This window comes from Catharus ustulatus, chromosome Z (genome assembly GCF_009819885.2).
Source record: "Catharus ustulatus isolate bCatUst1 chromosome Z, bCatUst1.pri.v2, whole genome shotgun sequence".
NCBI lineage: Eukaryota > Metazoa > Chordata > Aves > Passeriformes > Turdidae > Catharus > Catharus ustulatus.
The window spans coordinates 21,301,947-21,325,686 of record NC_046262.2 but is presented as its reverse complement, the minus strand read 5'-3'; the positions used below and the strand labels follow the sequence as shown (position 1 = coordinate 21,325,686).

Genomic DNA, 23,740 nt, shown 5'->3' with positions numbered 1-23,740 from the left:
CGCCTGCCTGGGCCTCCGTGGGCCACGGTGGGAGTCGTAGTTCTGCAGTTGTGCAGGGAGGCGCCTGCACTGGTGGCGGCGCCTCGTTCCTTCCTGCGGGCTGCTCCGCTCCGCCCTCCCCGAGATGGCGGCCCTGGCTGTAAACAAGGCCGGGCCGGAGGGTGGCCGCGGGCCTGGCGGTGGTGGCGGTCGCGGCCCGGCGGGCGCTGCCGTGAAGGTGAGGCGGCGGCTCGGCTCGGCTCTGCTCCTGTGGTGGGCGACGCCGGCGAGGAGGGGGTGCGGGAGGCCTGTGGTACAGGATGGGTACGCTGGGGTGCCGGGCTTATGGACAGGTTTGGGGTTTTTTTTCTTTCTATATAATCATCAGTTTTGCTTTTCGTTTATAGCTTGAGCTATTCCGGCCCGCAACTGTTTGCTCGCGCTAGCTCGGTGCTGCGTTTTTAGCTTACTAAGTGTCTCACTTAGAATGACTGACCTCTTTATGAACATCAGCTGAGAGGGGAAACTCCACCGGCCAACTCTCGCTTCCTTTTCCTGCGAGGATGTTTCTGCTGGTTGTGCCTTTTGACTAGTAGGCTTGTCTTACGGCAACGTATTAAGTGAAGCGAGTATGAACTAGTGATGGTCAGGCAGAATGCTGAGGAGTTAAAATGTTCTGTTTGTGTCTAATTATTTGTTTACTTTTAAAAAATCGATAGTATGTTCGTTAGTTGTGTGCATAAGGCAAAATTACTGACTTAGCTTATCTGCTGAGCACATATGATTGCATGAACGTCTGTAAAATAAACTGTCGTGTGCCTTACTGTGTGAAGTTTTTCTTTTTTATTAGCTCAAAACCAAATATGGTATTTTTAAACTTACAGGTTCTTGAGTGTGGGGTCTGTGAAGATGTATTTTCTTTACAAGGGGACAAAGTTCCCCGGCTGCTTTTGTGTGGCCATACTGTCTGCCATGACTGTCTTACCCGGCTTCCTCTACACGGCAGAGCAGTTCGTTGTCCTTTTGATCGACAAGTTACTGAACTAGGTAAGAAAATAGAAATTTGACGTTTTTGAAGCATGTCAGTCAAGAGTGTGTAGAAGATAATGGTAGACATAGTTTCTTAGTGCTCCACTTAATGATAATATTTTCAAGTGATGAATGTGCAGTAAGAACAAGAAGGTAAAGATGTTGCCTTTATGTTCTTGAACCTGGGCTTGCACACTTTATATCTGGACATCTTCTTGTACACCTGTCTTTGCAAAGGGACTACTCTGTTTAATGTTTCTGTGTAAGGGCTTCTGAATGAGTATTAGTTTTCTATTGTCCTAAACACTAACCTCCTGCAATTGAGTAGGTAACTTTTTTGACAAACACATTTGTCTGAGTTCATGATGAAGTGATCTAGAAGGAAGGATCAGTGATAACAAATCTGGATTTTACAATGGTAGTGACTTCTGTACATGCAGTAATTAGTAATGGCAGGCTATTAACAGGAATTCCCCCACTATAAGAATGTCTGCACATGGTATTTGAAAGGATATGATAAAGCTTTTTTCTTACAGTGGAAGTTTGTTTTAGGCAAAGGAAGACACATGCCTATAATTACTCCAGAGTAAAATTACCTAGTCAACACGGGGTTATAGAGAAGACAAGTTATCAGAGTAAACTGCAACAAAAAGAACTTATTAATAGAACTGGCTCCAGCAGTTTTGAATAGCGCTGGAGGAAAAAGAAACTTGTTGGAAGGAGAATCTGTAGAAAAGGACATCTCTTACCTGGTAAACCATGAAAGAAATGTTTAAGTATCAAATTCACTTGACTTTGCTGTATGAGAATCTGCTAGGAATATTAAGGCATTCTGCAGGATGTTCTTGTGAAGATAGAAATCAGGGAAAGAAATATCAGTCTTGTATGAAAGAGAGGTTTGTTTTCTGAGCAGAGGGAGATGATAAAGTATGAGAATCATGAATGATTGCCAATCTAGTAGAGTGGCTAAAAGAGGAATGGTTTGTTTAACTTTAATCTGTGGCTGTACAGCTAGCTACACAAGATTTCTTAAACTATGCTTTTAGAGGGAGAATGCTACAGCACGATCCTTAGTCCTGTTATGATGCACTTTTGTCCAAGACCATTGTGCTTTTTATTGTGATGGGGAGCTTGTTGCTTTTTAGTTATTATTATGCAATTTTTCCCAGGCATCTGAAAAGATCCTATCATAGTTTTTCGGTGTTTAACATTTGGTGAAAAGGAAGCTTTACAAAAGCATTTACAATTCTTTGGGTTTTTTGTCTTTCTGAGGAGCTTTTGATGAAATGCAGTGAAATTTTATTAAACCTTCAAGTCCCCTACAGTTAAGAAGAAGGATGAAAAGCTTCAGGATACTTACATATTGAGGATAATAGAGCTGCATCCTGCTGTCTAACACTAGAAAGAAGAAGGATGCACTATGATCAACAGTTGCTCACAAAAGTAATTGGTAGAAAATCTCTGCAAAACAGCTTGAAAATAAAAATACTTCTTGGTTGAATAAAAGTTCTGCCTGGTGATCTGAGGCAGGGGGAGGTCATAGGCACTTTTAGTCTCTCCATATCCAATAGCCTTGAGACATACTACTGGCTCTAGGATATAAAACCAGGATATGTTGTGGAGCGCAGCTCATCATGGCCTCTCTTCGAGACAAGGTAAATTTGCTACCTTGCTCTAATCACCTAGTAGCTCCTGCTATTGGTTAAATTTGCTGCACTTGTAGTTCTGCTTTGTTCTAGCGCTTATGAGTGGGGGAGGGACAACTCAGGGCCCAGGGGAACTTTTCATACTTCCCTCCCCTCCATTTGAGACTATGAAAAAGTGAGCTCCATGTTCACCTTATTGCCATTCTACCATTTAATGTAATAATGTTTTCTAGTCTAAGAGAGCTGTTTAGTATCTAAATCATGATTATAGGACCACTGCCAAGAAAAAAATTATTGAAAGAAAAACTGTAAAACTAGGACATAAAGCTACCTGTGCTGAAGACAGTTTCTTAATTAGTAACTAAGGATTTTATGGAGACTTCTAGTTGGTCTACAGTAACGTATGGTTACTTTTTTTCGTTTGCTTTTATTACTAACACAGTTAATACTATATTTATCCAAGTTTTCCTATGTAATCTTGGGAACTTTTTGAAATAAATACTGGAGGGTCTGTATATGTGTAGGTGTAGCTGTACGTTTTTGGAACTGGACTCTTGGTTTACAGGGCTGTCTCTTCTTTCTATATGCAATTGTGTGTGAAAGCAGGGTTAGAAGTACTGTGTGAATCAGATTTTTTGGAAATGTGTTCTGTGATGTTTACATGCTTAGCAAAATGGTGCAATATAAAAGCTTGTTTGATTTTTAAAATTTTGAAATAATATATTCTGGAAATTGTTGTTTCAGACAGTTTATATGGGGGCAAATTCAATAAATGATGTCAGTAGAAAAAGAGGCTCCTCTCAAAGATTTTCCTTAAAATATGTCAGTTTGGCAGAAAAGGCAAATAATTTCCTGCAAACTATTTTCTCTCTTCTTATGTTGAGTTACTGGTTATTTTTGGCTGGGTTTTTCTGGTTTTTGTTGGTTTTTTTCTGTTGGGTTCTGTTTTGGTTTTTTTTTAATTAATACACTGACAAGGGTACTTTTATGAAAAATCTGCTTATGTTACAACTTTGGAGTTTGTCTCTGTCTACCATTACAGCAGAGCTGAGATTTTTTGCTATCATTAAAACTTGTTCACAGAGGTATGCGACTGATGGCACCCTTCATGTAATCTATCTGATTGGTGTTGCTTACATTTACACATGCCTTGGCTAGTGTTGGGAGTGTCAAGCTGAAACTGAAAAATACTGTGCAAGAAAATGCAGTTAAACATTCTCTCAAGTCTGTTTAGACATTTATACAAAAGTTGTTCCTTTATCCCTTTTGTTATTTATACTTTTTCAGTCAAGATTCATGCTTTTGAAATTGACATTTGTGTTTGTAACTGGAGTCAGTCTTAACATCTTCACTCTATCACTCGCTCATTCCTGGCTGACAGATTTTCTGCTATTGTCTTCTTTTTCGATGGCAGTCAGAATGTGTAATGATTTTTGTAATGGGTACAAACATTCTTTGTAGGCACAAGGATGAGATCACTAGACTCCCTTACATTTGTGATCAAAGCAGAATTTGAGGTAAAGTCCAAGAGAGTAAATGGATGTATTTACACAACTCATACTTTAATGATTTCAAATGTAAAATAAATACTTGGTCAGTTGTGTTGAAAATGTGTAGATCAAGTATCTAAAAATTTTATAGGTAGATTTAGAGTAAAAAGGAGCAAAGTCCCATTTTTGCAAATATGTAAACTTTATGAGAGATACAGTGAAATGAGGCATGGCTTTTTAAATGATAATGAATAGGATACCTATGACAAGGTAATCCACCTAGCTGATCAGGGAAGCTGGTTGATGGGATCTTTCCGGATTTCAGTGAAGCTTTCAGCACTCTCTCTCACGGTGTCCTGCTGGACAAAATGTCCAGCACAGAGCTGGATAAACACGTGGTGTGATGGGAGAGCAGCTGGCTCACAGGTCAGACACAAGGGGTGACACAATGGGGTGACATCAACATGGGCACCTCTCCCTAGGGGGGTTCACGGGGCTCTACCTTAGGCTATGTGCTCTTCAACATCTTCATGAATGACTGGGTGCAGGCCTGGGAGGGGTATGAAGTTCACAGATGGTACAAAACTGGGAGGAGCTGTTGATTCCCTCCAGGCTGGGAGGCTCTGCAGAGAGGGCTGGGCAATCCCCAATCATATGAGAGTCAAGAGTTAGGGAAGGTGCCAGGTTCTGCATCTGGGATGGGACAGCCCTGGATGTACAGACAGATGGGAATGAGAGACTGGAGAGCAGTGCCATGAAAAGGACATGGGGTTCTGGTCCATGGGAAGTTGGACATGAGCCAGCAGGCCCTGGCAACCAGGAGGGCCACCCATGTCCTGGGGGCAAGGGAGGGATTGTCAGTGCTGCAGTGTAAGAAGGACATAACTAGAGTGTGCAGTGGAGGGCATGAAGACAGTGAAGGGCCTTGAGGGGAAGCCATGTGAGGAGTGGCTGAGGTCACTTGGTCTGTTCAGCCTGGAGGAGACTGAGGGGAGACCTCACTGTAATCACAACTTCCCTGTGAGGGGCAGGACCCAAGGAAATGGCCTGACGTTGTCAGGGGAGGTTTAGGTTGGATATTAGGAGAAGATTCTTCACCCAGAGGATGACTGGGCGCTTGAACAGTCTCTCCAGGGAAGTGGTCACACCCTGTCTGCCAGGGTTTAAGAAGCATTTGGAGGATGCTCTTGGGCAAATAATGTGGTCATTAGGAATGGCCTGTGCAGGGCCAGGAGTCGGAGTCAGTGATCCTTGTGGGTCCCTTCCAACTCCAGATTATTCTGTGATTCTATGTTTTATAGGATGTTTTCTGCTTATAAATTCTGTTTTAGTAGATTAAAAATTAGCCTGTGAGCTTCACTTGTTTTTTGGCTGTCATCAAGATGGACAAGTTACACAATTGCTAGTACTTGTATTATTAAGTCTCATGGTAGTAATAGAAAGAATGTTAAGAGCTGTGTATCTTTGTTTCTCATGATGTCTTAGAGTTATGAACCAAAAAAGAAGTACAGAATAGCTACAGACTTACCTTGTCTGATCATCTTGGTTGCAATTCAGTAAATTCGTTCTGACTTTCTCTTCAATGCTAGATGTGGGACAGAACTAACATAAAATCTCATACAATGTTGTAAACTGAGAAGAGTGTTTCTTAGTATCTGGGGTTTGTTTACTAAACATTAAAACCTGTGAAAGAAAAGACTTGTGTAAGAAATTCCATGATGATTGAATAGCTTGTTCCTCTCTCAGCCTTTATCCAGTGTGTGCCTAAAGGCTAAGACAATGTTTGCTTAAAGACTAGGAACACTAATCTTTTACTTAAGTAGATTTATCCTTTTGGTACACGTACATCCACTTATACTGGGCTATTAATGGCTATCTGGATTAGTGGCTAATCTGAAAGTAGAAGGTCCATGTTAGTATCAACAGTCATTATATTGGTGTGCTGTTAATGTGACTATTTTGTATGCTGTACAAGCTGAAGGTTATGCACAGTTTGCTGTGGGAAAGTGCTAAGTTCCTCAGAGGGAACCACATAACCACTTTTCAATGCTTTGTTTTCTGAGAATTAGTCTGTCTAGAAACATTTAGCAAATCTAGATCCTGTTTACAAACTGTTTTGATGTAAATCAATTCTAAATTGGCTATAGTGCTCTGTATTTCTTCAATCTGTAATAAGAGGTGACTCTTCCTTGTTCTGTGTTATGGAAAAAACAGCTGCATTGCTAGAAGCATTCAAGCTAAAACTGTGAGATCAGAATATATCAAAGCAGATGACTTTATGAGTGCTTAGCGTAATTTTTGAGGGACAGAATGCACCTTCTGCAAACTCCTTCAAGATCTGTGATAAATAAAAGTAAAAAAAATTTTGTTTGTTTGCAGCTTATTTTATGAAGTGCACTGATCTTAAATTGGGTGCTGGCAATGCAGTGGCTCTCTGTAGCAGGCTTCCACCATGGAATTGATAACTGCAGAGATCACTGACTTTTTAAAGCACCTTGCTTTATAGCTAACTTCAAAGTTACTAACCAGTGCTTTCATAGGCCTGTTTCTGGAGGCAACAAATGCATGGTCTTTAATGGTAAGCATATTTTTTTAAAACAGGTTATCAGTATTTTTATACCCATTGAGAGTGTTGGAAGATAAAATAGTTTAAAATGCTTCAATTTATAGCTGTAAGAAAACTGTATCATCCATTTATTGCCTTTAATCTATGAGGCACATAAATTCTCAGTGGCCAAATTCAAAATAGAGTATTGCAGTCTGTAGTTAAACTGTGAGGAAGGTGGACTAGCGAAGAAAGTTTCATGAAGTTAAACTGGAAGCTACATAAAGAAGGAGGTATTCAGTGTGGTTAGCAACTGGGTATTTCTCATAACTGTGGCTGTTGTCTGTCTAGTCATTTAGAGCTGCACTTTCACTCTAATGATAAATCACAATCTATGGAATGTTTGCTAAATCTCCATATTGAAGAAGTAAAACTTAATGTCTGTAAAAGATCAGTAAGAATCACTGAACTCCAGAAGGGTGAAGGGCACATACTCCTACCAGACTGCCACAGGGCAGCATAGTTTAGGAGTTAGGAAACAACGCAGGAGAATTGGACAATTCAAGTAGTCTGGCCTCTATGGGAAAACATGTGGGAATACTGTTTCCATGAGTTCATATAGATAGCTGGTGTGTCATGTGCAGCAACTGAAATGCAGAAGTTTTGTTGGCATATAAGGAAACAATTTTGACTGTAAGAGTAACCAGGCTCTGCCACAGGTTGCCCTGAGAGGTGATAGCATTACCTTCCTTGGAGATCTTCAGAAGATTCCTGGATGTGGTCCTGGGCAACCAGCTCTAGGTAACCTATACAAAGAGACCCTCCCAACCTCAACAATTTTGTGACTTTTTTATGGTTAAAAAGTAATGATCCAGTGCTCAAAGATGATGCTTGACCTCTTGAGCACTGTTTTCCTTGCAATAGAGAAAATGTCATTAAGTTTATGACAGTTACACTGGAAAAAAGTCAAGGGATGACAATTCCTTGAGGAAGCAACAACTAAGATTCTCATATGCTGTGCAGCCTATACAGTTACCATTTTACAGCAGTTATTGGAATTCAGTTCTGATTTTGCTTCTCATCTGATTGCTTCATGTTAACTTCTACAAAATTGGGATCATACAGGAGTAGACATGGATTTCTACTTTGCTCTAGGGAGTATAAGTGATCTTCCATTTTATCAAGTAGTGTAGTACCTTAGGTTTTCTTTCTGAATATTAACTCTTACCTAGATTTTGCTGGCATGAGATCTGCAATTGGTGTTGCATCTTTTGAGACAGGGAGTAAGGTTTCTCAGTAGAGAATTCTTCATGGCTTCCATTAATATAGTAGAAATGTTCACTATACTCCTGAAAACAATAATTTTTATGATACACAGTGTTTGTGTGTTCCTCGTATTCTTTAGTTGTTAGCTGTTGCAAATTATTTTATGAGTATTTTTACTAAGTTTCTCTATATTTTTAATAATCTTGGCATCTTTTAAGTAGGGAAAATCTGCATAAATATTAAATAGCTCAATGATCAAAGGAAGGAAGAAGATGGAGTGAGTTTGCAGAAAAAATGCTATTATGTCTCACTATGTTAATATTAATGTAGTTGATCTGCTCTTTCTATTAGTCTAAATCTCAATTGTAGTTTGTGGAATTTCTCAATATGATATGTGCTTGAGATTTTCCTTCCTCTCCTCCCCTTTATTTAACTCTTCATCAAAAATAGGAGATTCTGGTGTCTGGGGATTGAAAAAGAACTTTGCTTTGTTGGAACTCTTGGAACGGTTGCAGAATGGACCTGCTGGGCAGTATGGGACAGCTGAAGAAGGCATTGGTCTATCTGGAGAGGTACTGAGATTTAAACAAAGAAACAATAAAATAAGTTACATTTGCTAGACGCTATCTCTAAATAGAAAAAATATTGAAAATCAATTCTTTGCAAATGTAATTTCACCAATAGTACTGTTCTTCCAGTATCTAGTATTAAGGCTTCATAATGAAATGCTAATTTGTACTTGAGTAAAGCAAATAATAAACTAGTATTAATAAACATGCATACTATTTCCCCCCTTTTTTATTCCTTTAGGATTTTTAGAAAAGGTTGTTCATTTTGATATTTTAGTTTTAGTTACATAGGCAGTTTTAGAAAACTCCTTAGGAATTCCTCTTAAAGACTTCAGCTATTCTTGTCAATAGTTGCCTTTTATGGTAATTTTATTCTATCACATAATACTTCATTACCAAAACTAGCTGCTTTTATGATTTCAGTATTAACTTCATTACCAAAATGAGCTGCTGTTATCATTTCAGTATTAAGAGCTGGTGTGCAACATATCTTGCAGTACCATTCTAGATGTAGATAACTTTCCTAAGTGCTCATTTGACTGTTGGTGTTTTGTTTTTCTGTAACTAATTCTTTGTTCTGTAAAAATTGCTTTGGAGGAAATTCCTAGAGCCAGATTTTTTTGCTCCTCCAAGCCTTTACAACTTGCCCTGAAGTTTGGATTTATAAAACCACTGAACACTTTAAACTTTTGTTTTCAAAAAGTTTATTGAAAACTTATAATCAAGTTTCAAAGTAGTCCAAATATTTATCAGTGTATAACTTTTAAAGGAAGCTTATATTGTTGACAAGTCTTCTGATCTTCCCTCCATTATTGGGATTAATTGTTAACCACTTCAGTTTTGCCTGTTTTTTGTTGTTAGAGTATCATTCGTTGCGATGAAGATGAAGCCCACGTTGCATCTGTGTATTGCACTGTTTGTGCCACTCACCTGTGTGCAGACTGTTCCCAGCTTACTCATTCTACTAAGACTCTAGCAAAGCACAGGCGTGTACCTCTTGCTGATAAGCCTCATGAGAAGACGATGTGCTCCCAACACCAAGTACATGCCATTGAGTTTGTTTGTTTAGAAGAGGGCTGTCAGGCGAGTCCTCTAATGTGTTGTGTCTGCAAAGAATATGGGAAGCATCAAGGTCATAAGGTACTGCTCGTAATTAATTTGTAGTCTTACCATGGGGTGGCTTGTATAATTATTTATCCAATTAAACTACAAAAGGTTGTCAGGAAAGGAGGGTGTATTCTTGATGTGTTCGTCCTATTTAATTTTCCCTTCATGTCAAATAGTTGCTGTATAAAAAAGAAAAAACATTCTGAAAACTTGATGAGTTACTGATGTGTGTATATATATGAAGAAGGATAGTCCCTTTATCTGCTGCTTTTCTGAACTTTTCATAACATTGGGCCACCAGTTTTAAAACCTGTTTCCATATGACACTACGTACATATCGCATCACTGGTACAATCCTTCTTTTTTTATAATAAATTACGATAAGCAGACAATTTTTTTTTTTACTTGTGTAATTGCTAGATACCTGAGTTAGTTTCAGCATAATCTGTAAGTCCTGACTGTATTTTTAAATTGCAAGATGGTTTTGGCTCTACTATATGCATATGTAAATATATGCCCATATACTTGCACGTATATATTAAATACGTAGTAAAATAGAAAATATTATTAAGAAAGATCGTTATGACTGGTGATCATTATTATATGCTGCTTTTAATTAATAGCATTCCGTCTTGGAACCAGAAGCGAACCAGATTCGTGCATCCATTTTAGATATGGCTCACTGTATACGAACTTTCACAGAAGAAATCTCAGATTATTCCAGAAAATTAGTTGGAATTGTTCAGCATATAGAAGGAGGAGAGCAAATAGTTGAAGATGGAGTTGGAATGGCCCATACTGAACATGTATGTTTTTTAACATTTTTATTTCCCCCATATGAACATATTATTGGCTTTTCTCTAAGAACCAGGATAAGTAAGTAATTTCATGACTATAAGGCACACCCTTTTGGCTAAAATTTTGGTCCGAACCTGGAAGTGCGCCTTATACCCCGGAGCGCCTTATATATGGACAAAGTTCGGAAATTTGCCGTCCTGGAAGTGTGAGCCTGCAGCAGCCCTGAGCCGAGCCAAGCTCACCTGGCCCCAAACCGAGCCAGTAAACTCCGTGATCCCGCGACATTACTAATTCGTTACTTTGTTGCATGCAGATCCTCACTGCAAAAAAAAAAGTGCGCCTTATATGCCGGTGCGCCTTATATGTGGACAAAGTTCGGAAATTTGCCAATGTCCGGAAGTGCACCCTATACTCCGGTGTGCCTTATAATCATGAAGTTACTGTGCTTTCTTTGAAAATTGTGCATAGGTTTTATAGGACAAGTCTTTAAGGTCTTTTATCTAGGAAGTCAGTATTGAGGCTTAGGTCAGCAGATGGAAGGGAAACTTGTGTGTTACAATGTTTTTAGGCTACCTGAAAATATGGAGGCAGTGAGAAAAGTTTTGTAACTGCTAGTGTCCAGACTGGTTATGTTCTCAGGTGATATAATAGTATTGAGGCTTTTTTCCCTGGTCATTTTTAGTAAGTTGCCTATACATGCAAGTGAGCTACTGGATTATAGGAATAACTTCTTATAAGTGTTTTGGTATTATATAGAAAGTTTTGTCAGCCCTAACTGGGACTTGACCAAATAGATGTGAAAGTGAATTAGAATCTAGAATAAAATTTAAAATTTGCTTCTGAATCAACTGATGTCCTTAATCTCTTGGATCTCCTTGCTGCAACACTCTAGGTACCAGGAACTGCAGAGAATGCTCGTTCATGTGTCCGAGCCTATTTTTCTGATCTTCATGAAACCCTTTGTCGTCAGGAGGAAATGGCTCTTAGTGTTGTTGATGCTCATGTGAGAGAGAAGTTGATTTGGCTTAGGCAACAGCAAGAAGACATGACCATTCTCCTGTCACAGGTTTCAACGGCTTGCCTTCACTGTGAAAAGACTTTACAACAGGTAGGTTGGCAAGTGAGCTGTAGCATATGGCAAAATACATGGGACTATAAATTAAGTTTAGACTACAAAAAAAGAGATCAGATGGTACTCTGCATTATTTTCTTATAAGATTAAAAAGCAATCATGATATAACATGACATTTAAGTATTTGTTACAAGGGAGTATTAGGCAATGATAATCAGTACAAAAGCATAGAGTCCTCCAGTTGCTGGAAACCCTGTGGCATAACTTTTTGGGAGTGCTTTGTGATATTAGTGGGAAGGCAAGACAAGACTGAAGGAAAAAACTACATACAGAATTTATTGGAAAGATTTTACAGTTGCAGTTACAAGTATAGATGTTTGAAGGTGGTTGTCATAGTTGGCTGGTAGGAAAATATGTTTTAGGATTAAATCACTTTCAGTAGCACTTGTAATTCAACATCTTAACTGTATGAAGAAAGTGGCTGTGTGAGAGTTTCTGATTGATCCCTTATTCATTCAGTTTAGTAATAGGAAAAAGTAAATAGTATGTGTAGCAAATAGTAAACTGAGGGTGAGAAGCTACTTCATTAATGTGTTATTTGTACTTCTTTGTTCCAGATTTGTTTAGAGTTTTTGTTTGGTTGTGTAGTCAGGTTTAACTGTACAAATGTTCCGATCATGAATGTCATAATAATATTTTCCTCTTCAGTGTGTTTCTATGTCATGCAAAAGAGTTGCTCTATTCCATCTTTTTGAATGATATATGAAAAATATAAATATTCTTTAAATGTTGCATTGTTACTATTGTTTCTTGTAATTTATGTTACTCGTAGATGGCTTATAGTTTGTTGAACTACAGAACTGCAGAGCTATTTAGTATCTACTAGTGTTAAGGAAAACTGTTAGGATATTAATATTTGTATTGCAATTAAATAAATAAATCTATTTGTACATATTAATTTCTTGAAGTAGAGTATTTCTCTTTAAAATGCCTTCTATCTAACAATTGTATTTATATTGTATTTGGAGTATTTTCAAGTGATTTACTAATGGAAAGGCATGCTTTTCATGTTTAGGATGACTGCAGAGTGGTGTTGGCCAAACAGGAAATTACAAGATTGCTGGAGACATTACAGAAACAGCAGCAGCAGTTCACGGAACTTGCAGATCATGTACAACTGGATGCGAGCATACCAGTCACTTTTACAAAGGTATTTTTAGTCTCATGGATGTACAGCTATCCACTTTATGAGGTCTCAAACCTAATGTAAAATAAAGCAGGAATAATACACGTACAGTGTAATGCTGTATTTGTTGCAACAAGTTGAGGCAATTCAGTATCAATTAGAGCCACAGTGTCTTATGACCTGATGAGTGCAATTCGGTATTTGAGTGACAAACCATGTGCTGCTATAATTAGGGTGAGAAATGTTCCTTTGATATTGACCATATCAGTAGCTTTGTTTGAGCATGAGCTTTTGAATTTGAATAAATTGAATAGCATTTGTGAGTCCTAGAAACACTTTTCTTTGGAAACATATTTGATAATTTCCCAAAAATTTCTCATCCATTTTAAATGCAGTACTATTATTATAACTCTCCGTTTTTAATGTTTTAAAAAAACTTATTTCTTTCAGTTCATTAAGCAGTCATTTGTTTTACAGTTGCTTTGTATTCACTGATAGCTTAACTTAAACATGATTCATCTTCTGAGTACGTTTGGGTTTTATTACTTTGATATAATTTCAGTACTACTTTCTTTGAAAGGGATGAAATTATTCAAAGTTTGATAATGGTACTTCTATTTGGTGTATTTATATGGTATTTATTTTTTATGATACTTTCCTTTTAGGAAAATAAAGAAGTTTGAAACTCAAGGAACAAGAAGTACTTTGATGTATGGGTTTTTTGGTTCTGAATGGGTGAAAGAGGAAGAGGATCAATTGTTGCTGTGACAAAAATGAGAATTTAACTGTAGCTGTTGAAGCATTTACTGTAAGGAAATGAATGCTTCTGCAGAGATTCTATGTCAGTTCTTGCTGACTTGAGAAATTAAATTTCTTCAAAATAATTGATTTTATAATCTCAGTATATTTGAATTTCCATATTAATGCGACATTTTCACTTCTGCCTCTCTCTTCCCTATTTAGTAGAGATCAGAGCTGGTAGGGCCAAGGAAACCTCTTCTGCAAACCCTCATTATTCCATGAATGAAGCAGTAATTGCATTTCACAGATGAAAAATTGCTGAATCAGCGGCACATTTTGAATGTCTGACTTTGGATTTCAAGAGCTATTTATCTGACTAGGAGAATTTTGATTGTGAATTTCTGAGCATTTGTAAAGAGAATTATAGCAGCTAGCTAAGGTGTTACAGGAGGCATAAAATAGGCTTGGGGAACCAGAAGACTTGGTGTTGTTTTGTAACAATTTGTATTTTTGTGAAGTCTTCTGAGGGTTAATTTCTGAATTTCATATGTGCTAAAGCAACTGCAATTTTTCATAAAAAAAGCAGCAACCATGAAAAAATACGGTGAAAATAATTCCTTCAGTCTCTTACTTTTTGCTTTCTCACATCTGGTATAGCTGAATGTTCTCTTTCTCAATGGTGTGTTTTTAGATTAATGATCTATCATTGACTTGTAGTGAGGTTTGTTGTACATGAAAGATCTGGACCTGGCAACAGCTATTAGGCAGAAATAAAATCTTCAGATAAAAATCTGTAAACTGTTGTTACATTACTGGAAAGGTCTTTCTCAGGAGCTGCCATACACTGAAGGCTTCATCTGTTATAAGATGTAAAAAAGCATTTCAAATACTGCCAGATCACAGCAACATTTAATCTCCAATGAAAACTGTGGAGGTTAAAAGGAGGGGAGGGAGAAGAGGGAGCAAGTGAATCTTACCTGTATTTTTTTGTTTCACTCTTAATACAAAAAAAACAGGCATTGTGCCATTTTCTCTTCCTAAGCCAGCTAGGGAAATGCCACATACAAAGCTCTGAATGGAGGATTTGGAGAATTCTGGTTGAAATGTCGTCATCTTACTTAACTTGTAGTTAGCTTGGTGGCAAGGAAATGGCTCCTCACCTAGGAGCATGATCTTTATTTGAAGATAGTGTTCTGTCGAAAGGATGCAGTGGTTGTAGAACATTATATACAAGAAGAGCGTTCAATCGTCATAAATATGTGTGTGTACATGCTGCAGAGAGAGAAAACTATTGAGGAACAGTGCTTGAGATTTACTGATAAATTCTCATTGTGATGTTAAACCAGCTATGGTCAACTGCTAACCTGCACGAACATCAAGACTACACGAGAAGACAGTATTCTATCAGAGGGGAAGCACTTTAAGATACCATTAGGTAAACCCATACAGAGAGTTTTTGTCTCATCAAATTTCTTGGAAGAGGTCAAGGATAAAATAGTGAAGAGATCATAGTTGTAGATATTTTTCTGTACTTTCTGCAAAACAAAATACAAACTTAAACAAACTTACTTAAACAGAAATCTAAGGTTACCTGTTTTTAATTATGCCATCAAATTATGCAGCTGCCGGAAGTACAGACACAAAGGGGTTTTCTTTGTAATTTTTTTAAGCAACATTTTAGTTAAAAGTGCTGATACAATTGACAAGGAGAGACTTTTTTCATGTCAATTTCTAGCTGTGATAATGAATAGTCTGTTATTACTGATTCATATTGCAGATGCTACATGTTGTTTTCTGAATAGCAACTTTTGTTGCAAAGAGGTTTTTTTTTGAAGTGACAGAACTACTTGTCCAAAAAGTGGAGATTTGGTATACATCGCACATTTTGATTCCTTCTGAGAGAATACAAACATCCTGAGAACAGCCTATTTTTCATTCTAAACCTTAGAAAAAGCAAACCGCAACAGGATGGCTAAATTTGACAGCATCACCCATCTCCTTCTTTTCCCTGATGATTTAAGTTGTACTGCCTCTGCCTTCCAGCCATGGGAGCTGTTGAGGTGACCAGTGCTTCTGGTGGAGCTGTGAGAGGATTGTCAGACTGGCTCACTGTCAGCAAGCTCTGCCGATAGCCAGGGTACTGCCTCTTGCAAATAACCTGTAAACTGAGTAGCTTTATCTGAAGCTGCTGCATTTCCTTCTTCCTTTCAGGTACAGAGAAGAATTAGGCACATTTGCTGGCAGAAATTTTTGATAAAATCAGAATTGAAGTTTGAGGGTGAAAAGAGTGCTAGAGCATGACATTTTTTAGACTCTTCAGAGCCTTCTGCATACTTCTTTGTTTTTTCTTTTTCTCCATGCCTTTACTGTTGGTGTGCTTGTCAAAAATCTGCCCACAAGTTCTTCTTTTCCAAAATAAGATAACCTGTTCTGATAATAGTGTTGCAGTGTTGTTACTGAATTTCAGCTGTGACTCCAAATATCTAGAACTTAGATGAAATTTATTAAAAAGCAGATATGTCTTAATGTTTTATTTTCCAAATCTCAAATAGTCTTTTGGTTTTGGAGCATCTGCTTTGTGTAGTAGTAGTACTGGGCCTGCTGATCTTATGCAAGTTCATTTCACAGATTCAAAAAAGTACAGTAATTTCACGTGTATAAGGCGCACGCTTTTGACTAAAATTTTGGTCCCAACCCGGAAGTGCACCTTATACCCCAGAGTGCCTTATATATGGACAAAGTTTGGAAATTTGCCAACCCAGAAGTGCGAGCCCGCAGCAGCCCCGAGCCAAGCCTGCCCAGCCCCAGGCAGGGCCACGGCTGCCCCCGGTGGCCGTGGGGAGCAGGGCCGACATCGGCCCCGCTGCAGCCCCGAGCGGCGCCAGACCCGCCGTCCGCCGCGGCAGCCCTGAGTGGGGCCGAGCTCGCCCGGCGCCTAGCCAGTAAATCCCGTGATTCCATTACTAATTCGTTACTTAGTTGTGCGTGGATCCTCACTGCAAGAAAAAAATGCCCCTTATATGCCAGTGTGCCTTATACTCATGAAATTGCTGTAATTGATTTCATACTGAATAGGTAGTCTGTGGAGTTTTATGATAAGGACCATCTGGGACCATTTTGGTTCCAAGCAGCAAGCAGACAATTTCATAAGTGAATAATGCATTGAGGTCTGCTAGTTGAAGAAGCTTCACTGTTGAATCAGGAAACCCATGAGCTGCAAGATATTAAGCGCAGGGAAGTTATTTAGGAGAGTTATCACTATGTGCTTTCCTTATTTGTTACTTCCATATCCATCTTTGCCTAGTTGAAGACAGTATATATGATGAGATGAACCTTTGATCTGGCTTATACACTTATAGTCATGCTGACTTTTACATTGTGGTTGTTTCATAATTATATTTTAAATTTTTTTTAGAAGTAGTCAAGGTACTTTTACTCTCTCGCAGGATTGTGATAGCATAAGGCCATTGAGTTGTATTGATTATTCTGAAAGTACACTACTTCTTCCATGACAGAAGGAAGAATCCAGTTGCTTGTCATGATGACAATATGTCCAGATATATAATGGATCCTGTGGGTTTATCTGTGTATATATAGCTATCTCATATCATTTGATGTAGATGTTCATATGTCCTGTCACATGGCAGCATGCTGGTCTTACACCAGGAGTTGTTGTAGCCTTTTTGCACTCAGTAGTATTTCTTCTGTAAGAAGAAATAAGGCGCTATGTGGACAAGGTACAGTGCTATCTGGATTTTGCAAAAAAACAAAAGTACTGCCACATGATTTTAGTGATTGAAGCCCTGGTGTTTCATCAAGATAGCAGTTCTAAGTACTTCAAAATGTGTTTTGGGAATTCTCATCTCAGCCTGTGTGTCTATTTTAGAATTTATGCTTTACCATTTGATCACATCGTCAGTGTCATCTCCTTAACAATAGCTTGGTGTAAACTACAAATAGGGAAGTTGATTCTCATTTCTTGTCTTCAAGCAAGACTTGTGAGGTTTTGTTTGCTTTTCTCTACTATTTTCGATTACTGCTTAATAACATTGCTGTTGCAAAGGATTAAAAGAGGCTTAGGGTGAAGAGGTAAAGTGGAACCTCCAGCAAGGAAGTAGTTGTCTAGGTGGAGGCATTAATAAAGTGGGAAACAAGAGTTTTCTGGTCAGAGAACTCTAGTTAATTGCTACAAACAATTCCTCACATGGTCTCAGCCAAGAATGATGAAAGAATTTGAAATTTTATCAAATAGAGACATACTGTCATGAAACTGGCTAACTTTCTAAAAGACTAACTAACTAACTTTCAGTAACTCTAGTCAGGCAGAAGTTACAGATTCACTGCAGAGATTATTGGATATTTTTGTTCTTATTATTGCTGGAAGTCATTGATCGTGCCTTGTTCTTTTGGAGACTGTCAATTTAGTAATTTTAGAAATAGTGACAGAATACATGTTTTAAACATACGAGTTTTCTAGATTAAATTTCTGAATTTTGCTGTTGTTTTATGTATACTGTTTCTTCCAGGACAACAGGGTACATATTGGACCAAAAATGGAGATTCGCGTTGTTACTTTAGGATTAGATGGAGCTGGCAAAACAACTATTTTGTTTAAGTTAAAGCAAGATGAATTCATGCAGCCAATTCCAACAATAGGTTAGTAGCTACAATTTAAATGTAATGACTTTTCTGAATGTTTGATTTATCTGCTGATTTTGGTTATTTTATGTTCATACAAAGCAAGACTGTTAAACTTAAATATTTTTATTCCAGGTTTTAACGTTGAAACAGTAGAATACAAGAATTTAAAGTTTACTATTTGGGATGTAGGAGGAAAGCACAAATTGAGGCCTTTGTGGAAACATTATTATCTCAATACGCAAGGTAATACTGATACAGCTCTGTCTTCTAGCTTGTTTCAAAGCCAGAGAGATTATTAATAGAAATAATTTATGGCAGTAGAAAGTTGTTCATCTAATGTAAAGTACAGCTGTTAGATTCATGAGCTAGTAAATTTTAATCCAGTTGGTCAGAGTGTCTACTGCATGATAAAGGTGCATTCTCCATAAATCCATCAGACAGTTCATGGAGCCAAGCAAAATTAGAACCTCTATTAAATTGGTTCTAGCTGACAACAGACAAGGTACAGCGTCCCAAAGTCTGCGTAGTGAGAAGCAGTACTTGCCAGGTATGAAATATAAATAGCAATTGAAAATACTCAGCTTTTAGGAGTCTTTAGATAGCAACTTGAAAAATTCTACCAAGTTCTCTAACTTCTGACTTGCTATTGCAGTGTAGTACCTTATTGTAGACTAGATTATTGAGTCTGAAAACATTGATGTATATAGTGCCAACTTAAAAATTCATGTTGTCTTTTTATAAATCCTCAGTAGGTTTTTTCCAGTTCAGAAAGAAGTTCCTCTTGATTGATTCATTCTCAATTACCTACAATACTTAGGAATTACAAGCACAAGCTCACATGCTCCCCTTTATGCCGCCTTTCAGCCTTGAATGCAAACTTCAACGTTTTAAATTACTCACCTTTTCAAACTTTTAAAAACTGTGTTTTGGGATTTCTGTTGTCCTCTTAAAACATACTGTGTGAAGTAGCGTGGAATCATGCCTGCCTTGGAACTGCATGTTGGAGAGAAAGCTAAGCAGTTGCCTTGGTACATAACTGTAGTAGGTTAATTTTAGTTTTGGTGTTGGGGCTTTTTTTCATCATAAACCACTTGATTTTAAATTCTGTCTTTTAGCTCTGCCCCCTTGACTCTCCAGACTTTCTGGCATCTTAGTCACTCTCTAGTGGATAGTAAAATGTAATGCTGCTATGTTAGGTCCTTGGCTATCTTCTCTGCATTGTGTAGTTGAAGCAAGCTATGCTGATTTGGCTGAACCTGTGAATATTACAGCCCATTAAGGGAAACTGAAACAGCCATATGGGAGTTAATGGAGTATAAATGGATCAAGAAATCATTTAAACTGAGATATTTAATCCACACATAGTAAATCTGGTTTTAGACCTAAGCAGTTAAAATATCATGGCCTTGATATTAGACTAGGAAAAAAAATAGAGATGCTTTCCTGGTTTTAGGATGAATTCTAGACTTCTGTTTAAAATATAGAAGTATGTAAGGAATTTTTCAGTTGTCCTGGTTGTGTACTGCTGAGAAAATTCACATAGAAAGCTTCTAGAAAAAAGAATTAACTTGAAAACTATTTTTGCAGTTTGTATTTGAATGTGTGTAAAACATTTTTCTTTTTCTTTCATAGCGGTGGTGTTTGTTGTGGATAGCAGTCACAGAGACAGGGTCAGTGAAGCATACAGTGAACTTGCAAAATTATTAACAGAGAAGGAATTGCGGGATGCCTTGCTCTTGATCTTTGCTAATAAACAGGTACTTGTGATTTGATTTTACTCCCTTTTCCTCAGCTTGTCTATTAAATTCCAACCTTCTGAACCCTCTGCTGCGGTAGGGAATGCTAATGTAGAAAGCATAAAATGTATATATTTTCCTTATGTGTAATGCTGGTCAACTAAATGTTAGTGCTAAGTGTGTGTGGTAGATTGAACAACCACGGGATTCTTTATGGTAGTAAGTAGTAAATGCATAACTGTTTGATTTGTCTTTTATGTTTGAATAGCTATTTTGTGATTGTTGCTTCAGTCCAAGCCAGTAAAATGGCTTCCAACAGAAGAATAATTGAGACTTTATATCTGATTCTCTTGCAGGATGTAGCAGGTGCTCTTCCAGTGGAAGAAATCACAGAACTGTTAAGTCTCCACAAACTCTGCTGTGGCCGTAGCTGGTATATTCAGGGTTGTGATGCCCGAAGTGGTACAGGACTTTATGAAGGACTGGACTGGCTTTCAAGGCAGCTAGTGGCTGCTGGTGTCCTGGATGTGGCTTAACTTTATATAGCTGCAATTTAATGTTGTAGTTTATGGTTTTGTTTTGTTTGCGCGATTTAGAGTGTTGTCATGAAGTCTGTTCTCTGAAGAGGGGACTTTATTTTAGTTGGTGGTTACAAAAAAATATAAACCTTGGTCCTATATTGGATAATTGGTTTGGTAAACTTGTGTCATTGTGATTTTGAAAGTTGATATATTTACACTTAGTGGGAATGGAAGAGTATTACAAGGATGCCTTGAAATTCCTTTTTGTGATATTGTTACAGTTTAAATTTTTTTCCCTGATAAAATTTGCATTGTATTTCATGTAATAATTACCATGAGGTTGCAGTAGTTAACTGGAATTATAAAAATTCTGAGTAGTTTAGAAATACCTTCCCATGAAACTATTCCAAAATCCATGTTAAGTTTATTAGAATAGCCAGCTCTATTAGTTAGAAATAAATGGTGCTACTCTTTAATATCAGAAGAATCCATAAATATAAAGGTGGCATTGAAAGTTACATGCAGCTACACCATGTAAAGAAAATATTTCCGTTATTATTTATTAACCTCCTTGTTTGTTACAGGAAGGCAGCATAACTGCACAAAAAACACCCAGAGAAAAGTGTTGCAGAGCAAAGGGGCTGTGGCATCGTTTAGCAACTTGTTTTGTGTCTTAGAGGCAGGGGTTACTTGAGTTTTTAATGCTGAATTATTTATGGACATACTATGGTGATGCTGAGGTGAAAGTGTTTTGTGCATTCTTGGGGACATAATCTGCCTTTAGAGATTGTTTACTTCTCAAGAAGTCAAATCAAATTTAAATAAAGCTTCTTGAAGAAGTAGTATGGTGTAATGTCAGTCCAGCTATGTGCTTTTATGTAGAAGTCATCATTCCAGATTAAGATAGAGGCCTTAAAATATTCAATAACACAATGTAAAAGCAGTGTACACTAATCATAAGTCTTTAGAAGGGTAGATAATAAAATGTGATACAAACCTTCCATAATTAGATTTTCAGTTTTTAGTGTATCTTCTACATGTCTCCAATGCCTCTATTTTTGAACATTACTCATTCATAAACCCATTAAATATGGGTGTAGAGCTGTTTAAATTTAGAGAAAGTTGCAATGACTTAGTGATATCTCATTTTCTGCTGGACGTGCAACTCTGCAAAACAATTTTATCTGGTATGCACATGAGAATCTTCTTCCCTTCTGTCTAAGTCCATGGCCACTGCCAACTGAAGAAGCCACTCTGTGGACCCTCTTCATGTTGGTAGAGGAGCTATGACAACTATGGAGCAGTAGATCAAAACTCTGTATCATCACTTTTCTTACTGGAGTGAAGGTGAATCAGGAGAACTAGATAGTGCAGGTGAACAGTGTTGTTTCACAGAAATGGAGATATTTTTGCCATGCTGAAAAGTGTTTACCTATGAGAGCTCTGAACCTTATGTAGCAAAGAAAGTGTATCCCATTATCTGTGGCTTCGCTTTCATTGTATTGTTAGGAATTTTATGTAGTTTTCCTACTACATACCTTAGGTAAAGCCAAGAATGTATAAACTAATAATTTAGTGCATTTGCACTTTTCTTCTAGAGGAAGTAGTTATTGTAACTACTTCCTTACAGTGATACTTGTTACTCAAATTTCACAGAAATTATGTTAAATGCAGCTTTAGATTCAGGAAGCCTAATAACTTGAATAATTCAGAAGGAACACTAAGCTTTAAAGTAGTTTAATGTTTGTGGTCTTCAATGCCTACACATGTACAGATACTGAGACAGAGTATTTACTCTTTCTTTAGACAACCTGATAAATTTGGAAATCGTTTATAATGGAGTGGAAGGTGGGGTTTTTTTGCACCAAACTTAAAATTGTTAATCGTTCCCTGCCTGTGACTTCTTGCACAATACACAGTTGGTGGCTGTAGCTTGAGTATCTGCTTAGTCTGTACTGCAGAGCAACCCCTAACCTAGTTAGGGCTGACTGTCCCTTCACAGCTCTTCTTGAAATATGAACAAATTCTGCTGAGTACAGTAGATACCTTTTCCTGCAATATTTTTAACAGAAGACATGCATTCTTTAGAAGAATCCTGATTTAGTTTTATTTTAGCTGGCTTAGGCTTCAATTACACATGCTGCTCAGTATAGTTCTACTTCAAAATGTTCAAGGTAACTAGTTTATATTTTATGTAACATTAAATTTGAGGGCAGAGGAAAAATTCTCACTCATACATACGCTTTTTCAAGTATAAGTGATTGCTTATGACACATAGAATGCTACCATGGAAGTGTTTTTAAATTGAATTTATTTCAGATGACTTGAAGTAAATGTGAAAGTGTTGCATATGTCTGTGAACTCTTCAGTGTAGAGTACACTAAGAGAGTTATTTGTATTACGCACTAATACAACATATAAACTGCTTCAGTTACAAATGTAAGCTTGTTTCATCAGTTTTACTGAACTTTAGTTTTTAGTGTACTGACTTACGGAATATGTAATTGGAATATTTCTTCAACTAGAACTCAGTAAAGCAGTGCTAACTGTTTAGAAAGACTGAATTAACTTTTCAAAGGATTTTGGTGTAATTTTGAAATTGAGTAAATGCAAGATCCAGTGACTGTGCTGTGGCTTTCTTTAAAGAACCTCATCTCAAAAACAGTATGTCTAGGCTAAATGAACAGTCATGTTTTATCACTGTTTCTGTATTCTATCTTCAAAATTATTGTGGACTAGGAGAGTCTAATTCTGGGAGTAGATGAGTAGATGTGGATGTTATGTCAAGATTCCTTTAAAGAAAGGGCTCTTTTAGTAGAAAAAATTCATGAGCTGCTGCAATTTGCATTGCCCAGAAAATAATTTCTTTTCAAGAAAAGTATGTAAAACCTTGAGAACTAATTAATAAACTTGTCTTTTTGTTTTGTTTTGTTTTGTTTTTTAAGGTCATCTCAGAATAGGGATGTGCTACATTTAACTTTCTGTAGAATTTTTCTAACTGATCCTATGTCTCACTAAATGTCCTGGTGGTAGCAGCAACTTTTGAGGTAATTAATTTGGTTATCATGCATCATATCTCAATTCATAATGAAGTTACCAGAACTGTAAACTCCCAAGTCTTTTATGAGTGTAGTGGTGGTATATGAACATAAACAGCCATGATCAATGTGCTGTTTATAGAGTAGATTTAATATTTAACTAAGTAGCACAGTAACAGGACCTTATCAACTCAGATTCACAACAGCTTGAGAAGTTGTCTGAGCTTTCAGTGTGAACCTGCTGTTTGTGGACAGGCAAAGATGGGTGAGTAATGTGATGTTTGGAGCCTGTCTTGGGCAAAGTGATCACAAAAGAAGGTTTCGCTTCTTGGGAGAAATAAGGATAGTGGTCAGCAGCTCTGCTACCTTGCACTTT

At 37.5% G+C, this 23,740-nt stretch overlaps 1 protein-coding gene across 1 annotated transcript; it reads left to right on the top strand.

Annotated features, from left to right (window-relative positions):
- Positions 1–37: 37 nt before the first annotated feature.
- Positions 38–23,250, top strand: TRIM23 (tripartite motif containing 23). The gene is made up of 11 exons (XM_033085948.2): positions 38–217; positions 864–1,026; positions 8,406–8,527; positions 9,386–9,664; positions 10,255–10,437; positions 11,322–11,537; positions 12,577–12,711; positions 17,955–18,084; positions 18,202–18,312; positions 19,702–19,826; positions 20,162–23,250. The coding sequence occupies exons 1-11, from the start codon at positions 125–127 to the stop codon at positions 20,339–20,341; spliced, it is 1,737 nt and encodes a 578-aa protein (XP_032941839.1). The 5' UTR covers positions 38–124; the 3' UTR covers positions 20,342–23,250.
- Positions 23,251–23,740: the final 490 nt, after the last annotated feature.